The sequence below is a fragment of the Amblyomma americanum genome, chromosome 3 (genome assembly GCF_052857255.1).
Source record: "Amblyomma americanum isolate KBUSLIRL-KWMA chromosome 3, ASM5285725v1, whole genome shotgun sequence".
NCBI classification, from domain to species: Eukaryota; Metazoa; Arthropoda; class Arachnida; order Ixodida; family Ixodidae; genus Amblyomma; species Amblyomma americanum.
Window position 1 is genome coordinate 158,122,365 of NC_135499.1, and position 26,811 is coordinate 158,149,175.

General features: G+C 48.9%; 1 protein-coding gene across 1 annotated transcript; it reads left to right on the forward strand.

The window, feature by feature from the left end:
• LOC144125276 (cathepsin B-like) lies at positions 1-26,811 on the forward strand. The gene is made up of 7 exons (XM_077658523.1): positions 1-129; positions 13,926-14,135; positions 17,172-17,287; positions 17,868-18,100; positions 19,559-19,675; positions 26,190-26,318; positions 26,697-26,811. Exons 1-7 carry the CDS (start codon positions 1-3, stop codon positions 26,771-26,773), a joined length of 1,011 nt encoding a protein of 336 aa, XP_077514649.1. The 3' UTR covers positions 26,774-26,811.

The following is a 26,811-nucleotide window of genomic DNA, read 5'->3' on the forward strand; positions in this document are numbered from 1 at the left end:
ATGAAGGTCCTGTTTTTGTGTGCACTTTTCGTGGCAGCGGTGCAGAGCCGCAGATTCGTACCGCCCAACTTGCAGCCGCTGTCTGATGAAATGATTGAATACATCAACAAACTTAACACCACGTGGAAGGTGGGCTTCCTTTTCACTTTTTTTAATTTGATGTGTGCTCCACTTATACGCATTTATTTTCTCCTTTTGCGAACACAACCTGTGCTTGCAATTATGCTATTTCTTAAATTCCAGTTTTCCTCGAGAGCGGCTCCCGGCTACCAGTATGAAACGAAACTATCTTTTTTTTTCCAAAGTGAATAAAAAAGAACGGCAACTGGATCTAAATTTGGGTTTTAAGAAATTTCATGATCGGCTACTACTGAGAGAGGTTGCTTAAAGTTTAAAGTAGCCTACGGTTATTCTTAGCGCAAAATGCCGATAAAATACAAAGACACCGAGGAAAAGTATATGAGTAAGAAATGGTTCTCGGGAATATGATCTCAGCAGCCTGGCCACCCGAAGCGCTGCAGGTAAATGTAGCACACCAGGCCCGGTTTTATATTTATTGCCTCTTTTACAAAAAGTGCTCCTAGTCATTTTCCTTTCTCCGTATCTAGAGTTCAACCTGTTTAATGGGCAGCGTAAATTATACTCGATGCCAGCTTTTCGCAGCAATGAATGAGACGCCACAGGGTCGGAGCGCCCGTAACTGTGTCGCTCCGCCAAAGAGTTCGGCCGCACGACCTCGCGCCTGACCGCTTGGCGCGCTTGTTCTCCCCGCAGTATAAGTATTTCCGACTCTCTAGCAGCTGGCGCCATCTTTTGACGATTATTGTAACTAGATGTTCCGGACAAATTTGTTCCAATGAAGAAAAACTAGCTGATGCTTAAAAAAAGTCCAGCTTAGGTTGCGATAGTACAAGAAGCCCTTCGAGGCGTTTTTGGAACACTTACTGTTTGGGGACGTCACTTCCGGTAGTAAGTTCTGGTTTGGCAGCGTCACGGCCGGTGCTCATTTCTGGTTTGGTGATGCCACTTCTAATTGTCCTTTGCTCTTTAAAGACGTCTCTACCGGTTTCGTGACGTCACTTGGTTTAGAAAGTCACGATCGCTCAATCCTTTTGTTGAGTCGTGACCACGATTCAGCGTGGCCACATGAAATGTGTCGTCCCGTGACGTCATCCACTCCGAGATACAGACCTTAACATTACGTTAGCTACACAAGTGCGACACCAGACGCCGTCAAACGTGTCGACGAGCTATTCATGCTATAGCACAAAATTGTTTGAGCGATAGAATAGATGAAAAAGTCGGTCACCGTGTGGGTGCGATCCTTGTCCTTGACTAACCTTGGTAAGCCAGCATAGCAACAGCATCACTCCATGTCACACTGCACTTAACAGGGGAGTATATTATGGATGCCGCGGTTCAACATGGTGGCTATTTCAACCACGATGGCATGACCTTTGACCTTCACCTTGGTCCGGTTGATTATAAAACTTTGGCCCGGGCCACCCACCAAAATTTGACGTTTGCCTATTTGGACCAAAATCAACGTCCAACCATAATTGAGTGTGCCTGTCCCAATGGCAACCTCAAAATTTGGCCCGGGCCATTGCCAAGCTTTGACCTTGGAGATTTGGGAGAGCTTTCGAACAATCGGTTTAACCAAGTTATAAACCTGTGGTGTACCATGTCCACCAAAGATGCATCATGGTGGCTTAGCCCTTTCACTGTGTTCTTTGAACCTTGAATTTTTATTCCTAACCTTTGAAATTTCACTTTGAATTTCTTTCGTCGAGCTGGCGCTGCTGTCTGGTCACGTTACGTCACGTCAACGTGTGACGCGTATATAAACGCTGCGTAGCCGCACTTGCCTCATTAGCCATGTAGGAAGTGGAGTCGGGACCGTGTTTCTCATTCAGGCCATTGCAAAAAAAAAAATCAATCAGGATCGTATATCGCCGCTATCATCAACATTTCCCAACTCTTATGCCTTCTCTTCTATGAACCTAACCCCTATAGCCGTCCGCTGCAACATCGTATCACTGAAGTTCCTGCGCTGCATGCTTTGGCTCCGTAGATTCCGATCTTTTGACAGAAAAAAAAAGCTATCATGTTGTATAACCACTAGCAGAACTTTTTGCTGGGCTAGTTGGTCCATTCTGACAATAGTGAAAACAGCGCTAAAGAAGAAGCCGGAAGGCGAAACGAGGAAGTGACAGGAAAGAGCGCTCTTTCCTGTCACTTCCTCGTTTCGCCCTCCGGCTTCTTCTTTAGCGCTGTTTTCACTAGTGTATAACCACTCCTCAATTAGGAGCGAATATATCTTGCCAATACTGCCCGAAGTAGTCATTCTTCACCTGCGGCTTTCTCATTGAAACACACAAAAATATACAGACTTCAATTATTCACGCGCTTCTGTGCATGGAAGAAGCTCCCACTGCCTTGTTTTCGAACATAAATGCTGCAACCTCTGGCAGACGTTGCACATCCAAGGTAAAGAGAGAATGGGCAGTTGGTTCTTGATAATCGCAAAGTGAAAAAGAGAAACGAAAGCCCCAGGGTGCTTGCAAACGTTTCGACAAGATGATTTGTCTTAATCCTCTTGTCTTAATCCTCTTGGCAGGCACCCTGAGGCTTTCCCCTCCCTTAGTCAGTTTGTGATTAGACGTAGCGCATGGTATGCTGCCCACGGCGCGCGAAAACTGAGTGTGAGGTCTGTGGCTGCGCTAACAAATATACATAACAATTTCTCTGCCGATTCTGACCATTTTGCCTGTAAAACGAATTGCTTGCCATAATGTGCGAAATAGATTGGTGTCAGGCTTATATAAAGTGGTACGGCGACGTCACATTCGCGGTAAGGCGGACGATATGCGCCATCAAGTTTTAAGTCGTGCTTTCGCCAAGAACTATTCTGGGCCGTATATAAACAGGATTTTTTATGTGTTAGCAAGGAAAGGCTATGGAAATGAACTCGGCGGTGGTGGTCTGTCCATTGCCTGCCTTTGAGAAAGCAGAAAACCGCATACTGTTCTTATGCCTTTGAGCGAGATTCGAATCAGCCGCAGTGCGAACCAATCCCCTTCGCTTTCCGCTGCTTCAGACCAGTCGCCAATCGCCGCATCCGTTCGTCCACACGTTATATATATATATATATATATATATATATATATATATATATATATGCATGAAGGAAGCCAACAGTCATATATATATATATATATATATATATATATATATATATATATATATATATATATATATATATATATATATATATATATATATATATATATACTGCAGCCCCTATATGGGTTTTAAAGGAGTGGGGTAAACAAATAATCAATAAATTTATTGCGCGAACAATACAATAAAAATAATGTGAAATTATATACTAAAGTCACAATGAATAAAAAATGGTGTCACCATCTATATGAAAGTTGCAGTAACATGAAAAAATAGAAGCAATACCATGTAAAAGAAACAAAATATATATAATCATGTGGGACCATTGCTATTAGAAATCAGTTTAATGGAAGGGATTTTACTTCGTCAGAAAATAGTTCTTTTGAGCAATGGTGCGCGGAAACACTATTTTTGAAATTATAGCCTAACGATAAGGTCATGGCGATCACTGCTCAATCTGGGAATATCTAGTGAAATACAGCGACAATGTCACGTACGATAAAAAGAATTGGGGAAGCAGTGCAGGAACTTCAATGATACGATGTTGCAGCACACAGATAGAGAGGTTAGATTCATACAAGAGAAGGTATAAACGTGGGAAAATGTTGACTATAGCGAAGATATAGGATCCTCATTAATTTTTTTTTGCAATGGCCTTATTGAGGTTTATGTGACAATATTTTAAGGGCTCTAGATGATGCATAATCTGGTAGAGCACTAGTAAGAGATTCATGCCCTAATAGCTCAGTTCTTTTTTGGACCATTAGTGAAGTTGTACCTGAAGTACCAAACATTTGAAATTGTTTTAGTGGACATGAAATTAATTACCTTTGACTGTGACATGCTAATGAAAAATGTGACGCCAAGATACTTATTCTAAAACCATGTATAATTCTTAATAATTGAAAGCGGCCTTGTGAGCGGTCTAATATGGCGTCACATGCGTATGCAATGAATGCAACCACACAGACAGACCAAATCCCCCGCACAAGTTGTCCATTTTCCAACCGTCCCAAAATTACCACTCTAGAAGCTCACGCGACAACATATGTCATGCAGGAAGTATCTTTATTCACTGAACACTAGATAACTAACATCAACATCTATACCGACTCCAGCAAAGCCATCCGGAATACACAACGCAGACTACTGGAAACCCATCTACATGGCATTCTCTAGTATAATCCTATAAGAGCAATTCAAACATTAAGATCACCCTACGTTCTATACCCGGTCATGCTGAAGTCCAGGGAAGTAAGTTGGTTCATCAACGGGGGGGCCCGCGAAATCAACCTTTGAGTGCCTTCAATCCCCTGGCCAAATTCAACGTCGGTGGAAGACGCCACAACATACAAAGAGAAAGTAGCCGAGAAACACCAGAACACCCGGGAAAATCACAAAATAGTACCCCAACGTCACCCGTCACTTAACACTTAACACGGAGCAAGTACACGTCGTTCCAAAGTTCAAACTAACACTCTCTTCCCTACACTAATGTTCTACAACTTCGGACGGCGGACACAGCTCACCCTCCCATCTGTCCACAGATTAAAGCAGACGTAGAACACATTAACAGGGGTGACATTGTCATAATGAATTGTAACACGGCTGACATTGTAATCTCAGTTATGACAATCAACCTACGCCGCGTCCCCAACAGATCGCGTATGAGAAGTAAAAAGTCACCGTTTAATTTCTCACTGTGGAACCTGAGAATTTTTATTGCAGTGTTGTGATGAATTGTGTAATTGTGTACAAAGAAGAGTGTGTACGTGTCTGCGGTAATTAACGCTATGGTATGATACCCTTAAAGATGGAGATGAAGTGTCCCCTTTCCCTTTTTCTTCTAGTATTTTGCCAACCGAGAGCTGTAAAAACGACAGATGGAATTCGTAAGAAAGATGCCTGCGTGCGTGAGGAATCGCTAGAGGAAATAGTCTTCTTAAAAACCGAAATTTAGAAAAGAGCCGCAAATATCAAGTGTCGGAAATTACGTAAAAATGGGCCACTGGACGCAAAAGGGTGCGGCTCGGTACAATCGTTGTGGCGTTTCGGACGCTCATTGCTTCGCGTAGAAGCTACAACGAGCGGATACGCGTTCCCAGCGTGCACATACTTCTAGCGACGCGAAGGCCGACCCCAAGAATTTATAGCGCTGCCAACAACCGCAAGCGGGCGGAGAGCAACTTTTGTTTCAGGGCGTCCGCATTTGTCCTCCTGTCACTGAGGAAGAATAGATTACTTTATGTTTAGTTTATGGGGGTTTAACCTCCCAAAGCGACTCAAGCTATGAGAGACGCCGTAGTGAAGGGCTCCGGAAATTTCGACCACATGGGGTTCTTTAACGTGCACTGACATCGCACAGTACACGGGCCTCTAGAATTTCGTCTCCATCGAAATTCGACCACCGCGGTCGGGATCGAACCCGCGTCTTTCGGGCCAGCAGCCGAGCGCCGTAACCACTCAGCCACCGCGGCGGCCCGAGGAAGAATAGTGCTGATGGTACAGATTTTGCAAAATCATGCATTTTTCGGCCGGAAACTCGACAGACGATGTAGACTTCCAATACGCTGTGAAAAACCTAGGGAAGAAAACCAACAGAAAGCCGCGTGGTAGATTATAGATCGTCGTATGCCGTACAAATTTCGTTTTTTTTTTTCAGTACTTCGGAAACGCATGAGGTGTGAGCGTGCGTGTGCGTGTTCGTGCGCCCGAGTGCGCACTGCGATTCGGGACGGTGATCGTGCCTAAAATTTAGACAAAGTTTTGCTTATCCAGTACCACAGTAGGACTGCGAAATAGTATTTCAGCCATCAGCCTTTCGGCCCGTACCGTCCGCAATTCGTTCATTCCCGTTAGGCCCGGCTTGAGGAAGGACATTACCTGCGTCATGTCCGGTAAGCCGCCTAACTGCGCGATACGCAGGTTGCTGTACGCGCCATTTGCACTAAAGAATTTAAAACGCTTATACAACACTACTGGGTCTGTAAGAAACGTAAACATAATCACATTTAGTTTCGTGACGTGACCACATAATGGCGCGTACTCATGGGAGCGCGCCGACGATGAAGACGAAGTGTGCGTGTGCCGGGGGACAAAGACGAAGTGTGTGTGTGGTTCGGACAGCCATCTTGTGAGTTCCCTGCTGTGCGCTGGACTTCGCTGAGACTGTGATCTGTGCCGGTCCTGTCTTCGTTACATTTTTGGTGGAGGTGCCGGGTACTTTTCAACATCTACGTGCCCCGAAGGCTCTCTATGAACACGGATTTGACTCCGATTCATCGCAGTACGAGCCGCCGAATCCAAGGTCAGTCACCAGAGTACGGTCCGTTATCCCCTAGGACCAGGGCTCCAGCTGCGACGCGCAGGACTGACGCGGCAACTATGGCTGACAACGGGAACTCAGCTGCTCATTTCCTGGTCCTCCAGCCGCGAACGCCGCCGACCTTCCATGGCGAAGTGTTTGAGGACGCGGAGGACTGGCTTGACCAGGTCGAGCGCGTTGCCAGGTACAACGGCTGGGATGCGGAGCGGAAGCTGCACAATGTTTACTTCGCTCTTGACGACTCGGCGCGGACGTGGTACGAGAACCACGAGACAACGTTTCCTTCTTGAGAACGGTTCCGTAGCCAGTTGCTGGCGACCTACGTCAACACCGACCGTCGGGAACGAGCTGAGTCGGCGCTGCAGTCAAGGAACCAGCGACCCAATGAGAGCGTCGCAATGTATTATGAGGACATGACACGACTGTTCAGAAGGGCGGATCCAAACATGGCCGAGGACAAGAAAGTGCGCCACCTGATGCGCGGGATAAAAGAAGAACTGTTTGCTGGGCTTGTGCGAAACCCACCTAACACCACTTCGGAGTTTCTATCGGAGGCCACTACCGTCGAAAAGACCCTGCAACAACGCGTCCGCTATTACAATCGCGCCGTGAACACCGTATCAACTGCCGACTTTGCGCCAGCCTCCAGCGACTCCGCTGACACCCTTCGGGAGCTGGTTCGATCTATCGTCAAAGAAGAGCTGCACAAAATGCGCCTCTCTGCCCAGTCGCAGCCGCAGTGTCCATCGTTAGCACAAATTATCCGAGAGGAAGTGCAGCAGGTGGTTCCTGAACCTGTTGCCCCTGCTGCCCTTACACCGACGCTTCCGCGCCAGACGTACGCGTCGGTACTCCGACAGAACTGCGACCTCGCCCCTTGGAGCACCAGCCCATCTGCATCTGCTTTCCAGCCGCGGCCCCCGCCTGTCCCTGTGTTGCCCGAAGCCAGGCTGCGGAAGACGGACGTGTGGCGGGCACCTGACCAGCGGCCCCTTTGCTACCACTGCGGTGAGGCTGGCCATATCTTGCGGTGGTGCCCTTATCGTCGAGCTGGAATTCGCGGATTTCATCCGCGAGTCCCCTGTCCGCCCAATGGCGAACGGTCCCGCGAAATTGAGGAGCACCTGTCAACGCGCCGGGATCACACTCACACTGATTTCCCTCGCCCTGACTACCGCCCACCAACCTCTACCCGCTATCGTTCGCCGAGTCCCCGTCCTTCGACAAGCCGTTTTAGCCGCTCACCGAGTCCTCGCCGGGGAAACTAGACCCAGCGGCCTGCGGAGGTGAGGCCGCTGACGAGCGAACAGCCGAACATCCTCCATCGCGTTCCCGACCAGACGACGGCTATCAAACGAGGACACGTGACGATCACAAAGGATGTGCAGCTTCGAACTTACCGGTCGATATCGACGATTTAGCGGTTACGGCATTGGTTGATACGGGAGCGGACTATTCGGTTATGAGCAACGAGCTAGCAAAAGAACTGAGGAAAGTTTTAACCGCGTGGACTGGGCCTCAGTTTCGCACAGCTGGTGGGCACCTAATTACCCCTGTTGGCCGGTGTACGGGGAGAGTTACAATCAACGGATTTATTTACGTTTGTGACTTTGTTGTCCTACCTCACTGTTCGCGCGATGCCATTCTCGGCCTGGACTTTTTACAAGCTAACGGCGCCGTTATCAATTTACAAGAGCCGCGCGTGACGTTTTCGCCGACGCAAGCAATTGAAATATCCGACCCAGACGACTCCAGGATACCCGCCCTGCGTTTTGCTGCTGATGACGTGACGGTGCCTCCGCGGTGCAGCATGATGGTCCCCGTGCAAAGTGACTCGCCCGGTGATCGAGACGTTATGGCAGAGAGAAACGTCAGCCTTCTACTCGAGAAAGGAATCTGCGCTGCAAGAGGGCTTGTTCGCTTACGGGATCGCTCTGCGACACTCTTGATCACCAACTTCGGAACAGAGTTCCAACCTATTGCGAAAGGAACGGCCGTCGCATACGTTACCGACTTCGTTGAGCCCGCAGAAATATGTGCTCTGGAGCTACCGTCGCCGGACGGACGCGATGCAGCAACCGTTCTGTCTACCGTGGACATTAATCCCGGCTTGTCGGTGGGTCAGAAGCAGCGCTTGTTAGAGCTCCTTCACGATTTCGCAGAGTGCTTCGCCACGACATCAAAGGTAGGGCGCACCCCGGTAGCCAAACACCGCATCATCGTCAACGAGGAGACTAGCCCCATATCCCAACACCCGTGCAGAGTGTCGCTGGTGGAACGGGAGGCTATACGATCCCAAGTGCAAGAAATGCTTGCAGACGACGTAGTCCAGCCGTCCACGAGCCCCTGGGCTTCGCCTGTGGTATTGGTGAAGAAAAAAGATAACACCTTGCGATTCTGCGTCGATTATCGGAAGTTGAATCGTGTCACGAAACGTGACGTTTACCCCTTCCACGTATCGAAGACGCCTTGGATCGACTGCGTGACGCTAAATATTTTTCTTCACTCGAACTTAAGAATGGCTACTTGCAGATCGAAGCGGACGAAAGGGACAGAGAGAAGACAGCGTTCGTGACACCTGACGGCCTTTATGAATTCAAAGTGCTACCCTTTGGACTCTGTTCTGCACCAGCAACCTTCCAACGCATGATGGACACCGTTCTTTCTGGGCTGAAATGGCAGACATGCCTAGTGTACCTTGATGATGTCATTTTTGCTCCTAGCTTCGAGGAACACCTCAACCGGCTGCGAATGGTGTTACAGGCGCTCCGTTCGGCACAGTTGACGATAAACCCACAAAAGTGTAACTTTGGTTTCGAAGAGCTCAGTTTTCTTGGTCACGTGATAAGCGGTGACGGAGTCCGTCCTGACCCGGAGAAGACTGCCGCTGTGGCACAGTTCCCGCGCCCAACCGACAAAAAGTCCGTTCGTAGGTTCCTGGGCCTCTGTGCCTATTACAAACGTTTCGTTGAAAACTTTTCCACAATTGCCGAGCCCCTTACAATGCTTACTAGAGACAATGTATCTTTTGTGTGGCATGATGATCAGGAATCTGCCTTCAACGAGCTACGCAGCCGCCTACAAACTGTCCCAATACTCGCCCATTTTGATGAACGAGCTGCCACTGAAATTCATACTGACGCCAGCAATGTTGGTCTCGGCGCTATTCTCGTTCAGTGGCAGGATGGCAACTACTCTACCACAGAGAAGGAATGCCTTGCGGTAGTATGGGCGATTAGCAAGTTCCGACCATATCTCTATGGTCGCCCGTTTCGAGCTGTCAGTGACCATCATTCGTTATGCTGGCTAGCCAATCTCAAAGACCCTTCGGGACGGCTTGCGAGATGGAGCCTTCGCCTCCAGGAATACGACATCACGGTAGTGTACAAGTCCGGCCGTAAGCACAATGACGCCGATTGCTTGTCACGTGCACCTGCCGACGTTGCTCCGGCCGAAACGGAGGACGACTTTCCGTTTTTTGCTCTCGTCACGTCGTCCGATATGGCCCGGCGTCAACGGGCTGACTCAGAGTTGCGTCCGCTCATCGAGCATCTGGAGGGCCTTAACGTCGCTGTTCCGCGGCTTTTCGTTCGAGGTTTGGGTTCCTACAGTCTCCGAGATGGCGTCCTTTACAAGAGGAACATCGCCCATAACACGGAAACCTTTCTTCTGGTTGTGCCATCCGAACTCCGTCCAGAAATCTTGCACGCCTGCCACGACGAGCCATCGGCTGGCCATTTGGGTGTTACGCGGACGTATGCCCGCATTCGTGCGAAGTATTACTGGCCAAAGTTGCTCTCATCAGTCCAGCAATATGTGAGGACCTGCCGTGACTGCCAGCGACGAAAGACACCACCAGTTAAACCCGCAGGGCTTCTCCAGCCCATCCCACCGCCTACAACACCTTTCCAACAAGTGGGCATGGACCTGCTGGGCCCATTCCCATTGTCTTCCTCTGGGAACAAATGGATTGGTGTGGTGACGGACTACTTAACGCGGTACGCCGAGACACAGGCGCTCCCCCACGCTAGTGCTGCAGAAGTGGCTCATTTTTTTATGACATCAATCGTCTTGCGTCACGGTGCGCCATCAGTCGTCATCACGGACCGTGGAACCGCCTTTACGGCGGCATTAATGCAATCTCTCTTCGAACTCACCCACACCAGTCACCGGAAGACAACAGCCTATCATCCCCAAACAAACGGCTTGACTGAACGCCTCAACCGGACGCTTGCAGATATGCTTGCTATGTATGTCGACGTTGAGCATCGTACGTGGGACGAAGTTCTTCTTTATGCAACCTTCGCCTACAATACGGCAGAACAGGAGACTACCCGTCTTACACCTTTCCAGCTGGTCTACGGACGGTGTGTCACTACCATGCTGGATGCTATGCTACCCGCTGCTCACAACGACGGAGACATCGGCCCCTACGCTGACGTTGACACATTCGTCCAGCGGGCTGAAGAAGCCCGCCAACTCGCAAGGTGCCGGATTCGACATCAACAACAACTCGACGCTGGTCGCTACAACCTCCGACACCGATGCGTTCGGTACGAGCCCGGCGACTTTGTATGGGTATGGACACCTGTGCGCCGCCGTGGATTCTCCGAAAAGCTCCTCCGACGCTACTTCGGTCCGTACGAGGTGGTTCGTCGTATAAGTGATGTCACATACTAAGTTTTTCCGCGGGACACGACCTCCTCACCACGTCGGCGCCATCCGACCGAGACTGTCCACGTGGTGCGCATGAAGCACTACCATGACAGGCTGCAACCCGCCGCTTTACCAGCTTAACAGCTCTCTATATTCTCTGCCGTCCGCCGCCTATACCGAACATTACCTTTGCTGTCCGTGTTCCGTTTCCGGCGTCGGGCCGCCGCCTTGATGGAGGGGGTAATGGCGCGTGCTCATGGGAGCGCGCCGACGATGAAGACGAAGTGTGCGTGTGCCGGGGGACAAAGACGAAGTGTGTGTGTGGTTCGGACAGCCATCTTGTGAGTTCCCTGCTGTGCGCTGGACTTCGCTGAGACTGTGATCTGTGCCGGTCCTGTCTTCGTTACAATATTAAGGGGCATTCTAGCCAAAGTAAAATTCTGTTTCAGTTGGTCTTTAAACGCCGGTGGTGTGATTCAATTCAGCTCGTCAGCACAAAGCGCTCACAAAACATGAGCCCACATACAACGCGCTCTCTAATCATCAATCGCATTAAACACCCATAACTAAGTGGAAACAATTACCCTGGGCGCATAAAAAAATCGCTCTGGGTCAACCACAAGACACCGCTACCGAGCGGTGATAAAAGCTCTAAGTAACCAACAGCTTCTAAGAGAGCAGAGAAGCCATTCTTTTCACTCAGAAATCTCAATTTCAAACCACCAGGTACTGCCGCGCCATCTTGGAACGAGTCGGTACACAGTAGGAAGAGATTTAAACAAACTACAATACACGCATCGACGCCCAAACCATGGGCAGACTACGGGTGGCACCTTTTGCCTAAGAACATTCATAAAGACGCCCACGCACGGAGAAGAAAGGTTCGTGTGGATCACCTCGAAAGCTTCAGGAAATGATCCGAACACGGTATACGTAGATATCGCATTGCCTGAGGGAGCTTGTTAGCATTGCACTACCAGATTGCGTACCTGCGAAAGCAGAAACCGCAGCAATAGCCCTGACGGTCAGGCAGGGTGAAGCACAATGCTGCTAGGTACACGTAATCCGCAGCTACCAAGAGGGGCTAGAGAGGAACGAGGCGGTGGATAGTCTAACTCGAGGATATACTAGCCAAGCATACAAGGAACTGAGCTTCACTCAGCTACCCACCAAACAAGGGGGAGACTCGAAGTAGTCATTGCAGCCAAAGCTAGCGGTATCCCTCGGACACAAAATAATTAGGAAGGCGCATAAGTCCCGCCTTTAATGGTTTGAAGCTATAGTGTCAGTGGCTCCCTTCAGCAGTTTCACTTACAACGCAGGCACTGCTCATCGCCGCCTGCTCGGGCAGCGGCTTACATCAGATCGGGAGGACTTGCCGGCGCCACTATGCCACGTCATATAAAGTCATATAAAGTTTCAAGGTCAGAAGTATAAAAAGTATAAAGGTCGTATATTTATACCTGTGAACGATGTTGTTTTGGTTTTCTTATTTGTATGTTATACACACTACACAACTGTGAAATATCATGGTAATGCGAGCCAAGCTGTCGTACATATTAGAGACAGGAAATTGGTGGGTATCTTAGCCTTCGAGATTTGTTCTTTGTATTTTTAATGCAAAAATGACACTCTTCATGCATACAGAATTCGAACCTTACGAGTTAAGTTTTATTTTTTTTTAACCCGCCGCGGTGGCTCAGTGGTTAGGGCGCTCGGCTACTGATCCGAAGTTCCCGGGTTCGGACCCGACCTCGGCGACTGTGTTTTTACGGAGGCAAAACGCTAAGGCGCCCGTGTGCTGTGCGATGTCAGTGCACGTTAAAGATCCCCAGGTGGTCGAAATTATTACGGAACCCTCCACTACGGCACCTCTTTCTTCATTTATTCTTTCACTCCCTCCTTTATCCCTTCCCTTACGGCGCGGTTCAGGTATCCGCCGGTATATGAGACAGATACTGCGCCATTTCCTTTCCCCCCTAAAAAAACCAAACCAAATTATGGTACCTCCATTTTTCTAGCGGCAGTCAGTCTTAAGAAGAACACAAGATCACTGCTTCCCGCCTTTTTGGCAGGTTGGTTGCGTATACGTGTATAAATATACACGTACTGCGTGCGTGTAAGCTACTTTGCGAAATGCACCAGACATGCTACTACATGATGTCTTAATCAGGTGTGACCATGCCTCACCTGTTGCATAAGAAGGTGCTCGTAATGTGCCTTATTTAATCCAGCTGCTCCTCATGAAACCAACCCAGTGCATGCAATATCACTGAAGAATACGTGAGGCAATGGGGCAGAAACGTTTCTCTGAGCGTTTATTGTGAGTCCAACGTCAAAGTAATGGTTCATCAGCATCATCTGACATTGCACTAACGTTTGCGTGTTAGATTGTGATCAAAAAGTGACATTAATAGCAATCAGATAACATTATGGAATAACATTGTTGACCATTCCAGCAATGTTTTAGGGACATTTTGCGCTGCTTGGGAGAGTGGTAAAATGTGACTTCTTTCTATCTTTCTTCTTTCTTTCCCACCTTCCTCCCTTCCATTAAGGCGCTATTGAGGTGGCACCGAGATGTGAGATACTTACTGCGCCATTTTCTTTCCTCAAAAGCAAATTATCAAATTTTAGTTTCTGTGATGGTGCACCGCTATGTCGTCCTCTCTAAACAAGTATAGTAAGCATTAATATGAAAAGATGTTTGACGACGTTTGTGCAGCTTTCGCGTGATGTCCGATTCAACACTCTCTTTCAGGCGGGAAGAAATTTCGACAAGAACACTCCCATGAGCTTCCTTAAGGGTCTCATGGGTGTCCTCCCCGACAGCCAGAACCACAAGTTGCCTCCTTTCTACCATGAAGATATCTCCAACGACCTGCCCGAGTCTTTCGATGCACGTAAGAAATGGCCTGACTGCAACAGCATCCACCTCATACGCGACCAGTCGGAGTGCGGGTCTTGCTGGGTGAGTGCGGTGAGATACCGGTGCGACACTTCTTACCCACTTATTACGGAAAGAAAAGCCAAACACCCTAGATTGTTCAGATATTCAAATAGCGGATTCTTTGCACCGACCATTATGTTAACTTTGTGCTTAAATGTGCCCAAGTGAGCCTCAGGAGTACTTCTCTGAAAGACACAATTTGGTGCTTGCAGCTAAAACGAGATATGTCATTGGTAAAATATTGGACCGGCAGTGATCCCGAAATCTTACTGGTCCTGGGCGGTGTGTACACATTACGGCATGCTCAACGGTCGTCCGAGATTTTTTGCGCCATTGAACGGTTAATACGCTAACTACGATCATTGTGAACACAGGTCAAATGCGGGAGGAAAGTAGTTCTACAACAGCAACCGCACCGCGTTACACTATTGGCCGTTGGGGTGCCCAGGTGCGTTAAACTCTCAGTTAATGACGGAGCCACAGTAGCTGTGCAGTTTGTATAATGTATTATGCATACCACTTACGCAGATACCACTTATGGAGTAAGCCCAACTACCAAAGATTTGCGAATGCCTCCTGGCTTCCGAACATGGTGCTGAAGTCCGTATATCAGTAAGCACAGATAGATTGAAGTGAACCTAGACATCTTCCTGCCCTGTGGGATTCATCTCAAAATCATCGTTGCTAGAAAAATGAAAACATATGCTAGCATGGGTGCTAGCAGACCCAACACGAAAAGAAATGTTAATAGCCACGAAGTCAAGTGTTATTCTTGAAAATGGTGAAAAAGTATTTTTTTTAGTAAAATGGTTCCTTAACTGCGCAATGAGTTTCATTATGAATTGAAAATATATTTGAATAAGAACTGATTGTGTTCTGTTTCCAATTGCTCAAGCCTGTATATTATTAGGTTGTCAATAAAGGAGTAAGCACTTAGTATACAAATCACACATTCAAATATAATTACTCTCTTATTAAAATTTGCTCCATCATGGAGGATTCCGGTTAACATGGGGCAGATTATTTAATTCTATTCACTTTTTACCCGCACGTTCCGCTACAGAAAGAGAGCGAAGATGCCGTGGCAGTCTTAGATATGATCCGGGAAAAGAAAAAAAACAATACATAATCACCGACTCGCGAAAGGCTTGTCGAAATGTCGAGCAAGGGTGGGGTACTCCCCTGGCTTATCGCATCTACCAAAATTGTAGCCGAGACTCGGATCCTACGCGGTGATCTCTCCTTTGGGCTCTAGGTCACCAAGGCCTCCACGGAAACGAAGCAACCGACGCCGCCGCCCGCGCGCTCTCTCTCCGGGCATTTACCACGGGTCCCGACGCTGACCAGGACTCCGATTTCAATCCGGTTTACACTTTTAAGGAAATATGTGATTATAACAAATCCACGCACCAAACTCTTCCCACCCCGTGCAAGGGGCTGGGGAATGCCTACGAGCGGTTACTCCTGCGCCGGCACACTAACACGGTGCTGTGCCCGGCAACTCTAAAGAATTTCGATCCTCAATTCGACGGGCGGTGCTCGCACTGTGGGGAGGTGTCTGACACCTACCACATGGTGTGGGCCTGCCAGCAGAACCCATCCCTACCCCCATCCCAAACCCCACCCGAAAGGACTGGGAGGCGACCCTGTCCGGCTGCTGCACCCTCGAGGCCCAAAGGGCCTTAATGTAGCGCGCCCGGGCTGCGGCAACCGCCAATGCGGTGCCTGACTAGGCATCCCACCCAGTGGTTGTAAGGGCGTGACCCTTCAGGTCACGACTCCCAATGCCTCTCTCTATGATTAATAAATGTTTTCACCACCACCACCATCCTTGCCTTTCTACGACAACGGAAATATTTGAATGTACAATTTGTAGACTAAACAATATCTTTCCTTCAGTGTTATTAAAGATGTAACTTCGTATGTGGGAGCCTTGTGATGTTTTCTCTTCGAAGCAACAGACATAGGAACCTCGGAGGCAGAATACACAGCACGGGCCACGGCCGTATAACGTCTACCCCCAGCCCGCAAACTTCACACGAATGCGTGTACGCTGTGTCTACGACCGTGCTAGGATGGCTAGAAGGCAATGCTATTGGCAACCGCCGAAAACACACCTCGCAGTGTGGTCTAGAACCCAGCAGCCAACGCCCCGCAGAGCTAATGGCAGTCCAAGCCACGCGCGCTATTATCGGTGTTCAGTTTTCCTGGTATCGAATCTCAAACATGGTCCTCATACAGGTTTTGGAACTGAACACTTGTATGCTCATTTTGCATAAACAGACGATCCTTCTACGTTCGTCACAGATTTCAACTAGTTTCCCGGGCTGCCACGTTTCTCAAAACTAAACTCAGAGAGTGCTTGGAGGGTTTGAATAAAATCGCAATCTAATCAAGCTGTGAGTCATCCGGCGCATCTGATGTCCTTACGGAACGTGTCCTTGGATCGAATAAAACTAAAAAAAAATTTAACCCCACGCCAAATCGCGCTATATTTCGTAAAATCGAGCGGCTGTGCGACTCCTCTTCAGCCTAATTGCCTCAGTTGCTAGGTTGTCTTTTCGATTATCTGGGCAAATAACAGGCTTCTACAGTCAGCAGCGAACCCACAATCGAGGTCGAAAGCTGGCCGGCCTTTTTGTCGGCCTTTCTAACTTGCCTCTACGCCATATTACTCGCGAGCGCATCTAAGTTTAGAAGTGGCCATTTTTCAGATGCTTTGAGGCGTCGCACAGGCGCCTTGGCTGCGGCCATTGCGATGCATCGCACCGACGTGTCAGGAAACTCCGCCTCTCGGGAAAATCCTGCGCGCGTCCGCAACCCAGTGGTGGGGCGGGGAGGGCGGGACCAGCGCGAGGATGGTGAATTCGAATTTTGACTGCAGTTTGCTCCGCTTTTACTGAACTCAATAAAAAAATATCATTGCTGGCGCATTTTCGTGAGAAGGCGCCGCTTAACATCACAGGCATACCGTAACTTTATTGAAAAGTCTTGCAGGCCGCCTTCAATTAAGAGGAAAGTTGGCTCGCTTAACATGATTCGAAGTTCACATTGTAGGCGTTTGGAGCCGTGGGAGCTATATCCGACCGTATCTGCATCCACACAAACGGCAAAGTTCAGGTGAACATCTCGGCCGAGGACCTGCTGACGTGCTGCCAATCTTGCGGTCGTGGGTAAGTGGTCCAGGTCATATATTCTCGTTACATTTGTCTTTTTCCTTATTCTTCTCGCTTCTTTATAAGTTCTTAAGCATCCGCTAGAGAGAATTCGATGAAGTTTTGTTGCCTACCTTCATCACAGAATAAAGGTTCTAACTGTTTAAAAAAATTACCTGGGATTGATGTAATAATTTTCGACTACTATAAATACCGCCGAAGGCATTGGTGTATGTTATTTTTTTACAATTTGCAGCGCTCCGAAAAAACGCGAGAAAATCACTTTCGTGGCGATAAGCTGCATTAGGCGTGGACGTGCTTGGCGGCAGTCGTATACTGGCATTTGTACTCTTTATTTAAAAAAAAAAAACAGTTCACACTAGTGCCCCAAATCGTCACCAGGTTCTCTGTCTCGTGCAAATTTGTTCAGGTTCTAAATTTTTCTTGGTTCATTAAGGGAATGAAAGCGAAGACTAGCTTCGAAGCAAAACTGTATTTTTTGTCATTGAAACTATTTACTTCTAAGCATTCTCTAGATGTTTCGCCAAGTTTTTGCAACTTAACGAGGAATATAATTTTGCAACATTCATTCTGCTAGATGTCACGGCGGATTCCCAAACGCCGCTTGGGAGTTTTATGAGAAGAACGGAATCGTTACCGGGGGCCTGTACGGCACCGACGACGGCTGCCAGCCCTATGCCTTCCCGCCATGCGAGCACGGCCCAACGGAAGGTTCGTACCCCCCGTGTACGAGACGGAGGCCTACGCCCGAGTGCCTCCAAGAATGCCGCAAGGCTAACGACAAGAGCTACAGTGAAGACAAGCACTACGGTACGTGTCCGATGCCTCTGTAATGACTAGATCGAAAGCAGTGCGGGCTTTAAGTTTTCGTCTCGATGTTCATGTGCTCTCGCGCTGTCAAAGAGCTGAGATGCCCATTTAGACATCATTCGGCTAAGAAAATGGCTTTTCAGAGTTGTACGTCTCCTGTGTGACTGCGGAAATTCTGAACTGGCGAAAATGAGCAGAAATGTCTGCTTGCTGCTTGCTTCTCTGCGTTCGCATGTAAATATCCTGCGGTGACAAAGGTGGTTTTCCTGCCTTGACGAGCGTTTCATTCGGCAACACTGTCATTTTATCTTTTTCGCTGCTCTAGAGCAAGTGAGGCGTAGTGCAGTTCTGCTAGATTAGTGTAACCATAGGCTCCGTGTGCTGCAGTTTGCCGAGCGCCAGCGGTGCCAGCTTTAGCTTCATGTGATAAGCATGTGATAAGCAGCTTCATGTGATAAGCATGTGATACAAACACCCATATTTATGCGTGTGCGTGTTTTTTGACAAGCATGTGCTCTGCATATGACGCAAAATAGCATCTCCCGATTGGACAATGGGTGTGCACTATAGACACCCCACCATAATAAGCTGCACCAAGGACGCAGCATTCCGCACCGCCAACGCCGGCACCAGGCAACTTGAGGTGGACAGCGTAGCTGGTTTACTTCCCTTAAGCCACAGGTCATCATTATCCATGTCACTAAAGATTCACGAACGAACGAGCGAACGAACGGACGGACGGACGAGCGAGCGAGCCAGAGACGAACGAACGAACGAACGAACGAACGAACGAACGAACGAACGAACGAACGAACGAACGAACGAACGAACGAACGAACGAACGAACGAACGAACGAACAAACGAACGAACGAATGAACGTCCACCGCTATGGACGAGGGTGGCGCTGGTGAACACTCTCAAGGTTCGCTTACACGCAAAACATAAATACCCACGAAAGCAGCAGATTGGACTGACGTCGCCGTAGACCCGTGGTACAGCAGTGGAACGGGGAGTCCACCTCTTTGGACTCATCTACTATCTGACGTCGCCGTAGCTCAGTTCGTGGAGTACCGGACGCGATATTCGGAGGTCGTGGGCTCGGATCCCACCAGCGTCATGGCTGTTTTTTCTGCTGCGTTATATACAATTTTCTTTAAACAAATTAATTGCCACTACAAATTTTTTAAAAAATAGCAACATTCCCCTGTGCACCTTGGTTTCGGTGACTGTTGGCTTCCTTGATATGTTTGTCAAACGAGCCCCTCATTTCATTTCCCTTGTCTGCTGTATATATATATATATATATATATATATATATATATATATATATATATATATATATATATATATATATATATATATATATATATATATATATATATATATATATATATATATATATATATATATATATATATATATATATATATATATATATATTTCCGGTTTATCGACAGGAAAGACCGTCTACAGCATCAGTGGTGACGAGATTCAGATTAAAATGGAGATCTTCAAGAACGGACCAGTAGAAGCGACTTACGCTGTCTTCGCTGACTTTCCCCAGTACAAGACCGGTAAGCTTGTATTCCATTTTAATGTGAACCCGTTACTTCACGTCGTCTTACCAGCTCACCGAGCCGCGAGCTGATAAGCTTTGCTTGTTGTCACTATGCTATCGCCGCAGCCTACCGCGCCTCGTGTTGAACTGCAACACACTATCGCGCTTTGGATTGCACATCGCCGTCTTCATCAGCTGTCCTCCCAAACGCGAAAATATAAGATCAGCTTAACCTCTGTAAGGTTGGCGCCATTCAATCGCCTCTTTCCATTTTAACCGGCGCCGTAATAACGACTGAAAAAGCCGCTCTACGAGCGGCGCGGCGAAAGCATCGCGGTCGTTAGTCTGGACGGCGTTCGCTGTTTCACTGGAAGCTCGTTTCCGTGTTCCCTTTTACCAAACTAAACGAGATGTCTCCCCTATCAGTTGAAGGTCGCGTTTCCGCCCGGTCGCGGCCTGCGGGAAGAAAGCATCCTCCGTGGCCGAGTGCGGATCGCCCACAGGTCTGTTGTGGGGAGAGGGAAGGGAAGCATGTGCGCCTCGCGGCTTTCTTCAAAGCGTTAACCTCGCGGAGGGCGCGCTTGCGGTTATCGAAGGCACCCCTTTTCTGACAGGGCCGGCGCCACACGGCGTGGCGCGGTACGGACACTGCCCGGTGGCTGCGCGCCCATTTGCTAGCCTCATCTGGGAACGGTTAGCGGCATCTTACCTGCCCCGAGGGGGGTGTCGCGGTCCCTGTTGCGAGAGAGCGTTCGTTGCCGTGTTTGCAAGCTGCGTATGGCGCCAAGGCCGGGGCTTTAGGGAGAGAGCAAAAACACATGTAGTGACGAGGCTCCTCCTGCTCGCGGCTTAAGAATAATTCAACTTCTTGCTTTTTTTTCTTTTCGCGTGGGGAGAGAGCGCGGGGGCGCGCGATGCTCTGCCGCCATCGCGACACAGAGAGATTTTGGTCTCGACCGGAGCCAGGCACGCAGACCGTGCTCTCGAGTAGCCGTGGAGTGGGTCCACGGGGCGGCTGGTCAGACATCATGCTGTCATGTACATACTCCTTGTAAATAGTCGTCTGTGTAGATAAAACCTATATCAGTACTCGACAAGAGTCCCTGTCTTCCTACTGGCTCAGTACTTCGTTGAAAAAAAAGACAACCTCTCCGTACTACAAGAAAAGAAGAAAAGAACCACCCTTTACTACCTCAATCATAGATTAAGCTGCATCTAATATCATAACCAGAAGTGCCGGTGACTCAGCAAAGCAAAACCATGAGCCAACCAGACTAAACGCGTGCTTAAGCACGTCTACCCGGTTTAACTCCGTTGAAACCTTCCGCTATATGTTTTTTTTTTTTGTAGCGATAGCTAGAATACCGTAGCATTGCGAGCCTTCAGCGTGGCGGTGGCGGTGTGGTCGCGTGGTTGGTCACGTGGTGCGGAGCAACTGCCGGCGACGCGCGACGTGCTGGTCACGTGGTTTGTCACGTGGTCGGTCGCGTGACCAACCCCGTGGTTGGTCACGTGGTGCGAAGTAGCTGCTGCTGCCGGTGGCACCGCGCACCGGCGAAACCAAGCTGCTACAGCTGTGCGCATGCGCCGTGTCAAGTGGGACCAATATGAAGACGGAACGCCCAGAGAAACGGAGCGCCGGAAGACTGACTTTGCAATTCAACTGAGCAACTTCCACTCGGCCAGCTGTAGCTATCGCGTCACTCCAGGTTTAACCGGAGCTAAACCACCACCAATTTTTTTGTCACCTGCATTATTCCCCTCCTGGCAGTACTTCCTCAGCAGCGCACTTTGATACTCGGATAAGTATTCGCAAATTAAACAACCCATGGGGCACCCTGCGGCGAAGACAACAAGCGCCATCTGGAGGTCCATTTTGCAGACGCCCGTTCCCAGCTAATACAAACCCGGTAGCGTAGCGTTCATGAGGCCGCGCAAAACAAAAAAGAAACTATATGGAGAACAATTCTGAAAACTCCCCCAGTCGTGTGTCAGGACTGTGAAGCGTTGTTTCATAAATTTCTTTCTTGCTGTAACGATCGGCGCGGGATAATTTCCACTGAGAGATTTCTTCTTTCCTGATAATAATTATATCCACCCAAGGTTACCAGCATACGGAACTCCTCTGCAGCTCTTGTGCACGTACTCGCCTTTGCCTTGGAAACGTCGGCATGCATAACCACTGCGATAGCTTAGCGTCGACGTTAAAGTCCCCGCAAATGATAAAGGGAGCGTCTAATTTCCCCCCGATACACGTGCCCACATTAGCGTAGTGCATAAGAGCCCTGGGCAAGAAATTGTTTACGTCTTTCCGGGTGTCGTTAGGCGAAATATATACGTAGGCTATCATCACGACTCGTCCGCTTATGTCGCACGTGACGGCACACATGTCTCCCGACGTGGGGCTTGCTCGATAGATAACTGATAGCGTTGACCATTTCGGTGAACATGCACTACGACTTAAAACGCTCTAACTATACACAAGGCCGAATCTCTTCAAAAGCACATTTAAGGAAGTGAAACGCTTCACTACACTAGGTAAAGCAGTCGTCGCGTAGGCCGGAAAATGACCTTGAGCGACCTTCAGCCCAACCACGTTAGCCGTGTATGAGCATATATGGTACAGTTATGGTGTCGGACCCTTGACCTCCGACCTTTAACCTTTGACATTGTGTGACCTTCAGAACATCCGACGGGGGGATGTGAAGCCACGTGATGACATCGGATGGGGTGTCGTAAGACCATGTCATACCACATCATAGCCACTTGGTCGTGTGGGAATGCATAGAACGGCTGTCGCGAGCGTGTAGCGGAGCTGGCATGGACGAGCCTCAGACGCTTAGCAAGCGGTCTTGCTTTTCGCTGAATTCCGGGGTTAGCCAAGTTAACCCATTGCCAATTTTTTTTCACTTCCCGACCTATTTTGCTGCTCGTTCTCACCACAAATAGATACATATTTTATACTGGGAATACAAGCCGCCGCCAACTTGTTACAAGGCGAACAATGGGTCTCTGGCCAAGTAAAAACAAATGAATCATCGTGCGTCAAAAAAAGCCATTCCGAAACATGTGCAGGTCACCGGGCACGAGATAGGTTTGGATGATTTAGCAATCCTGGCAACTGAAAAAAAAAATTGTAGCAAGACTACACCGAGAGACCTTAATCATCCAGAATACGCCGGACACATTGAACGAGAATCAGGGCGCACTCCACCATATCTATAGGAAAAGAAAACGAAGAACGCTGAGTGCAATATAGGCCACTCATTTTTCCGAGACAGTGTTATTGTAAAAAAATATGAAAGCCGAAACGACATTTTCGTTTCTTTTTCACCCGGTCAGTGACCCGATATTCGCGTTATATGGCTTCATCCTGGCCAGACGGTATTCCTTCGAACATTAGACCTCGGTGGATGAAGTGGCTCTAGACCAGAACGCCGTCCCTTCGCCCCTTGAGTTTTTTCCTGATTTACGACATTATAATGAAACCACTGTTTCATTTTGGGGACGGTGATGGAAGTGGACGCTGTTGAACTTCAGTCTGGTTGGTCAGCCGCTGCCGCCCAGAGGAAACGTCTCGGCCTCCCGAATGACGCAAGCAGGCAGGCCACCGTTGTGTACTCGGCCACCAGTGATGACTCTTCGGCTGACGACGGCTTCATCAGAGTCCTAAGCAGGAAGGCCAAACGGAGACTGCGCAAAGGTGAGGACTCGTCGTCGTCGAGTACGTCCACGATCACTACGGAGCAAGGATTACCGGCACATACTGTCCTATTTGTGCCAGAGACTCCCACCGACTTTCTCAACAACATCAATAGGCAAGCTACGTCTGCGTTCCTGGAGACTCGCGTCCCGGGAGCAATTAAAGATGTGAGGGTGAATCGTTTTAGGAATGTCGTCGCCATTGATGTCATGAACCAGAACGCGCTTGAGAGCTTGAGCAACATCAGAACGCTCGGCGGCATCAGCGTTCGTTCCCACGTCCTTCTAGGCAGTGGCACAACGGCAGGCGTCATTTACGACGTCGACGTAGCCATCCAAGACTCTGATCTGCCCATTTTGATTCAACCAGCTACAGACGGTGTAGCCACACTGCAAGCTCAGCGTCTTGAAAGGACAAAGTGCATCAAGTTGACCTTCCGACGGGACTGCATTCATTCCAACGTACGTGAAGGTTGGGTACTTTCGGCATGCAGTCAGGCCTTTCGTCCCGAAGCCTCTCCAGTGCCGGAAATGCATGAAGATACGACACGTGAGTGGTGTGTGCAGCTACCCCATCGTGTGCCCACGGTGTACTCAGCCACACAGCGGCGATTCTTGTCCGGGAACAGTCCTTACGTGTGTTAATTGCCGCGGCCCTCATGACGCTGCGTCAAAAGATTGTCCTCGCCTGAAAACGGAAAGGGCGATGCTCAAACAAATGACAAGAGACAATTCCACACACAGAGAAGCTGCCGCTAAGGAGCGACGACGTCGTCGCCCTCGTCACAGACCTTCTAAATGTGTAGCGAGCATTGGAAAGGATCGTCCAAGAAGTTCCGCAACTTGTCCTCCCCCTCCGCATGCTACTTTAAGGTTTGGGAGCAATATGACTGGCGAGGCACAGACGGCTGTCGCAGACGGGCCTTGGCCATCCCTGTCTGAGCTACACAAACGCGCAGTGACTAAGCAGGTATTGCGTACTCAGAGTCCCGAGCCCATTGCTAACCAAGCACAAGTCACCACTCCGGTCCAAGATCTGGACCGGCAAATTACTCTGCCATCGCTCCCGAAGCACTGCACACCCTCAATGATAGAACAGTCACCGCGCATCCCGTGTGTTCAGCCTACTGCTGGTCGGGTAGTAGCTCAGAAACCGGACCAGGTCGCAGACGAGCAAGCAATTGCAATGCTGAAGCCAATCGTGAATGCCATGCGTCTGCTGCTTTCTAGCATGCACATGCCAGCTTCACAGAATGCACCGCAGATGCTGGATTTGTTGAATCCAGTGCTTGCAGCTGTCCAATAGCTGCCACAACGCATCCTCCAGCCTCATCTTTCCGAGGAGAAGTCCGATGCTTAAGTTGTCATCAGCAGTATCAGCCGCAACGACAGTGAGCCTTTCTTGACACTGAAACGTCTGCGCTGCCTTGTGATGGAGGGCCCTCGATCTGTTCCACTCAGGTCGCAGCAGTCGGTAACCCTCAAGGTGTGCAGGCTACAGCTGCGGCGGCCTGTTACTTACAGTGCTTGCGTCATTGCCTGTAGTGCTTGCTACGGACCGCATTTCTCTACTTCTTATTCTTTTACGCCCCCCCTCATCCCTTTCCCTCAGTGCGGGGTAGCCAACCGGAACATTTTACTGGTTAACCTCCCTGCCTTTCCTCTACCACTTCTGTCTCTAGACTTCGATGACTCATATATTGCTGATTTTTACCAAAAAGTTAGCGGCAAAAAACGCAGCACATAAGAAACCACGGCGACCAGCGGCACCTCCGCCGAGCGCGGCGCTCCTTCACACTCAATAAAGGCTATGTCTACAAGGTCGTACCGTGTAGTAATGGATAAATATAGCGCGGACATGCTCCCGTTTGTGAGAGACATCGGGAACCCAGGAACATTTCCCTTTCTCCACCGTAGGTTCCGTAAATTTCACCAGCTACCGCGTTTTTGTGAGTATCGCCAGACACGCCTGCCCGGGGCCGCAAATTCGGTCTGATAATCTATGGCACCGTTAGAGAATGTCAAAAGTAACTGCTCAGAGTGGAATACGCGGTCTACCCACTTTCCCTCTACGCCTTAACCTTCCCCGTGTAACCATCTTGCCCCAATAGTCTGGCCCCGGAGCGCCCCTGAAGTTACGTTTGCTTGCAAACAAGCTACTTGAATTGAAAGCGTCTAAGCGCGAGTTTTTCGGTCGCTGCTTCAGATATTTCATTGCACGAGCCACGTGAGAAGCTACATGGTAGCACAGAATAAAGGAGAAGGAATGGGACCGAACCCCTTTCCTCTTTTCTGTCATTTATATTTATGGCGAAGAATTGCAAAAGCGGAACTTTTCTGAGTTCACCTCAACCCATTTCGTGCGCGCTTAAAGAAAGTAAGCTGCCACTCGATCTGGTGGAAAAAAAAAAGCATGCCGACGTAATCGCTCCTGTTACAAAAGTTCAGTACATTCGTCATCAAAATGCTTTTACTTCTATGTACAATTGTACAAGTCTTGTGGAAAGATCGCAACAACAAGCAATGCCTCATACGTGTTTCTAATAATAAAAATGAGATGTGAGCGAGTCTATTGCAACCCAGTCACCGGCAGACACGACGTAAGGCGCGGCCACTACTCGGCTTATGATGTGATATGCGGAGCGTGTCTCAACTATGCCTATTTTAGGACGATAAGAAAACAAGGAGTACGCGAGGTACTCTAGCGTTTGCCCCAATATTTATGCGCAGCTCATATGGGAGACCAACGATTGCCACGTTGAATAAGTTTGAGCTCGAACCCAGCGAACTCCGGAGAGAGCATTCAAGTGTGTTCCACTGTTCCCCAGGTGTCTACCAGAGGCATACCGACAAGATTTTGGGTTATCATGCCATTCGCATCCTTGGTTGGGGCGTGGAAAACGGCGTCCCCTACTGGCTCGTGGCTAACTCCTGGAACGAACACTGGGGCGACAAAGGTGAATTTACATATAAGCAAAGCACAAATATCTTTGTCTACCTTGCAAGGCTCACGGCAGATTTTTCCTCGAGATATAAAACTTTAGCAGAACCTAAAACTGAGCGCTGTTCAAAAATTCAATAAGACCCGTTCGACGCATTGATGTTTCCTACATACGAATCTGGGATCTACTGCATATGCACTATAGATATAGGCGCAGAAGAAAGGAAGTACAGGCAAGGATTCGCAGGCTGTATGTTGACAGACTAGAAGATGGACGCGAACAGGTCCCTCCTAGGTTAAGTAGTTCAAACAATGGTTTAACTAAAACGTACCCGCCTTCTTGTGTCCTCTACTCAAGGCGGAATGCAATCTTTTCTTTCGATTCTTGTCACAGGTTACTTCAAGATACTGCGCGGGCAGGACGAATGCGGTATAGAGGATGGCATCAGCGCTGGAATTCCGAAGGAGTAAATTCTCTGGTGTGTTGGGTACATAAAGGAGAAATAAAT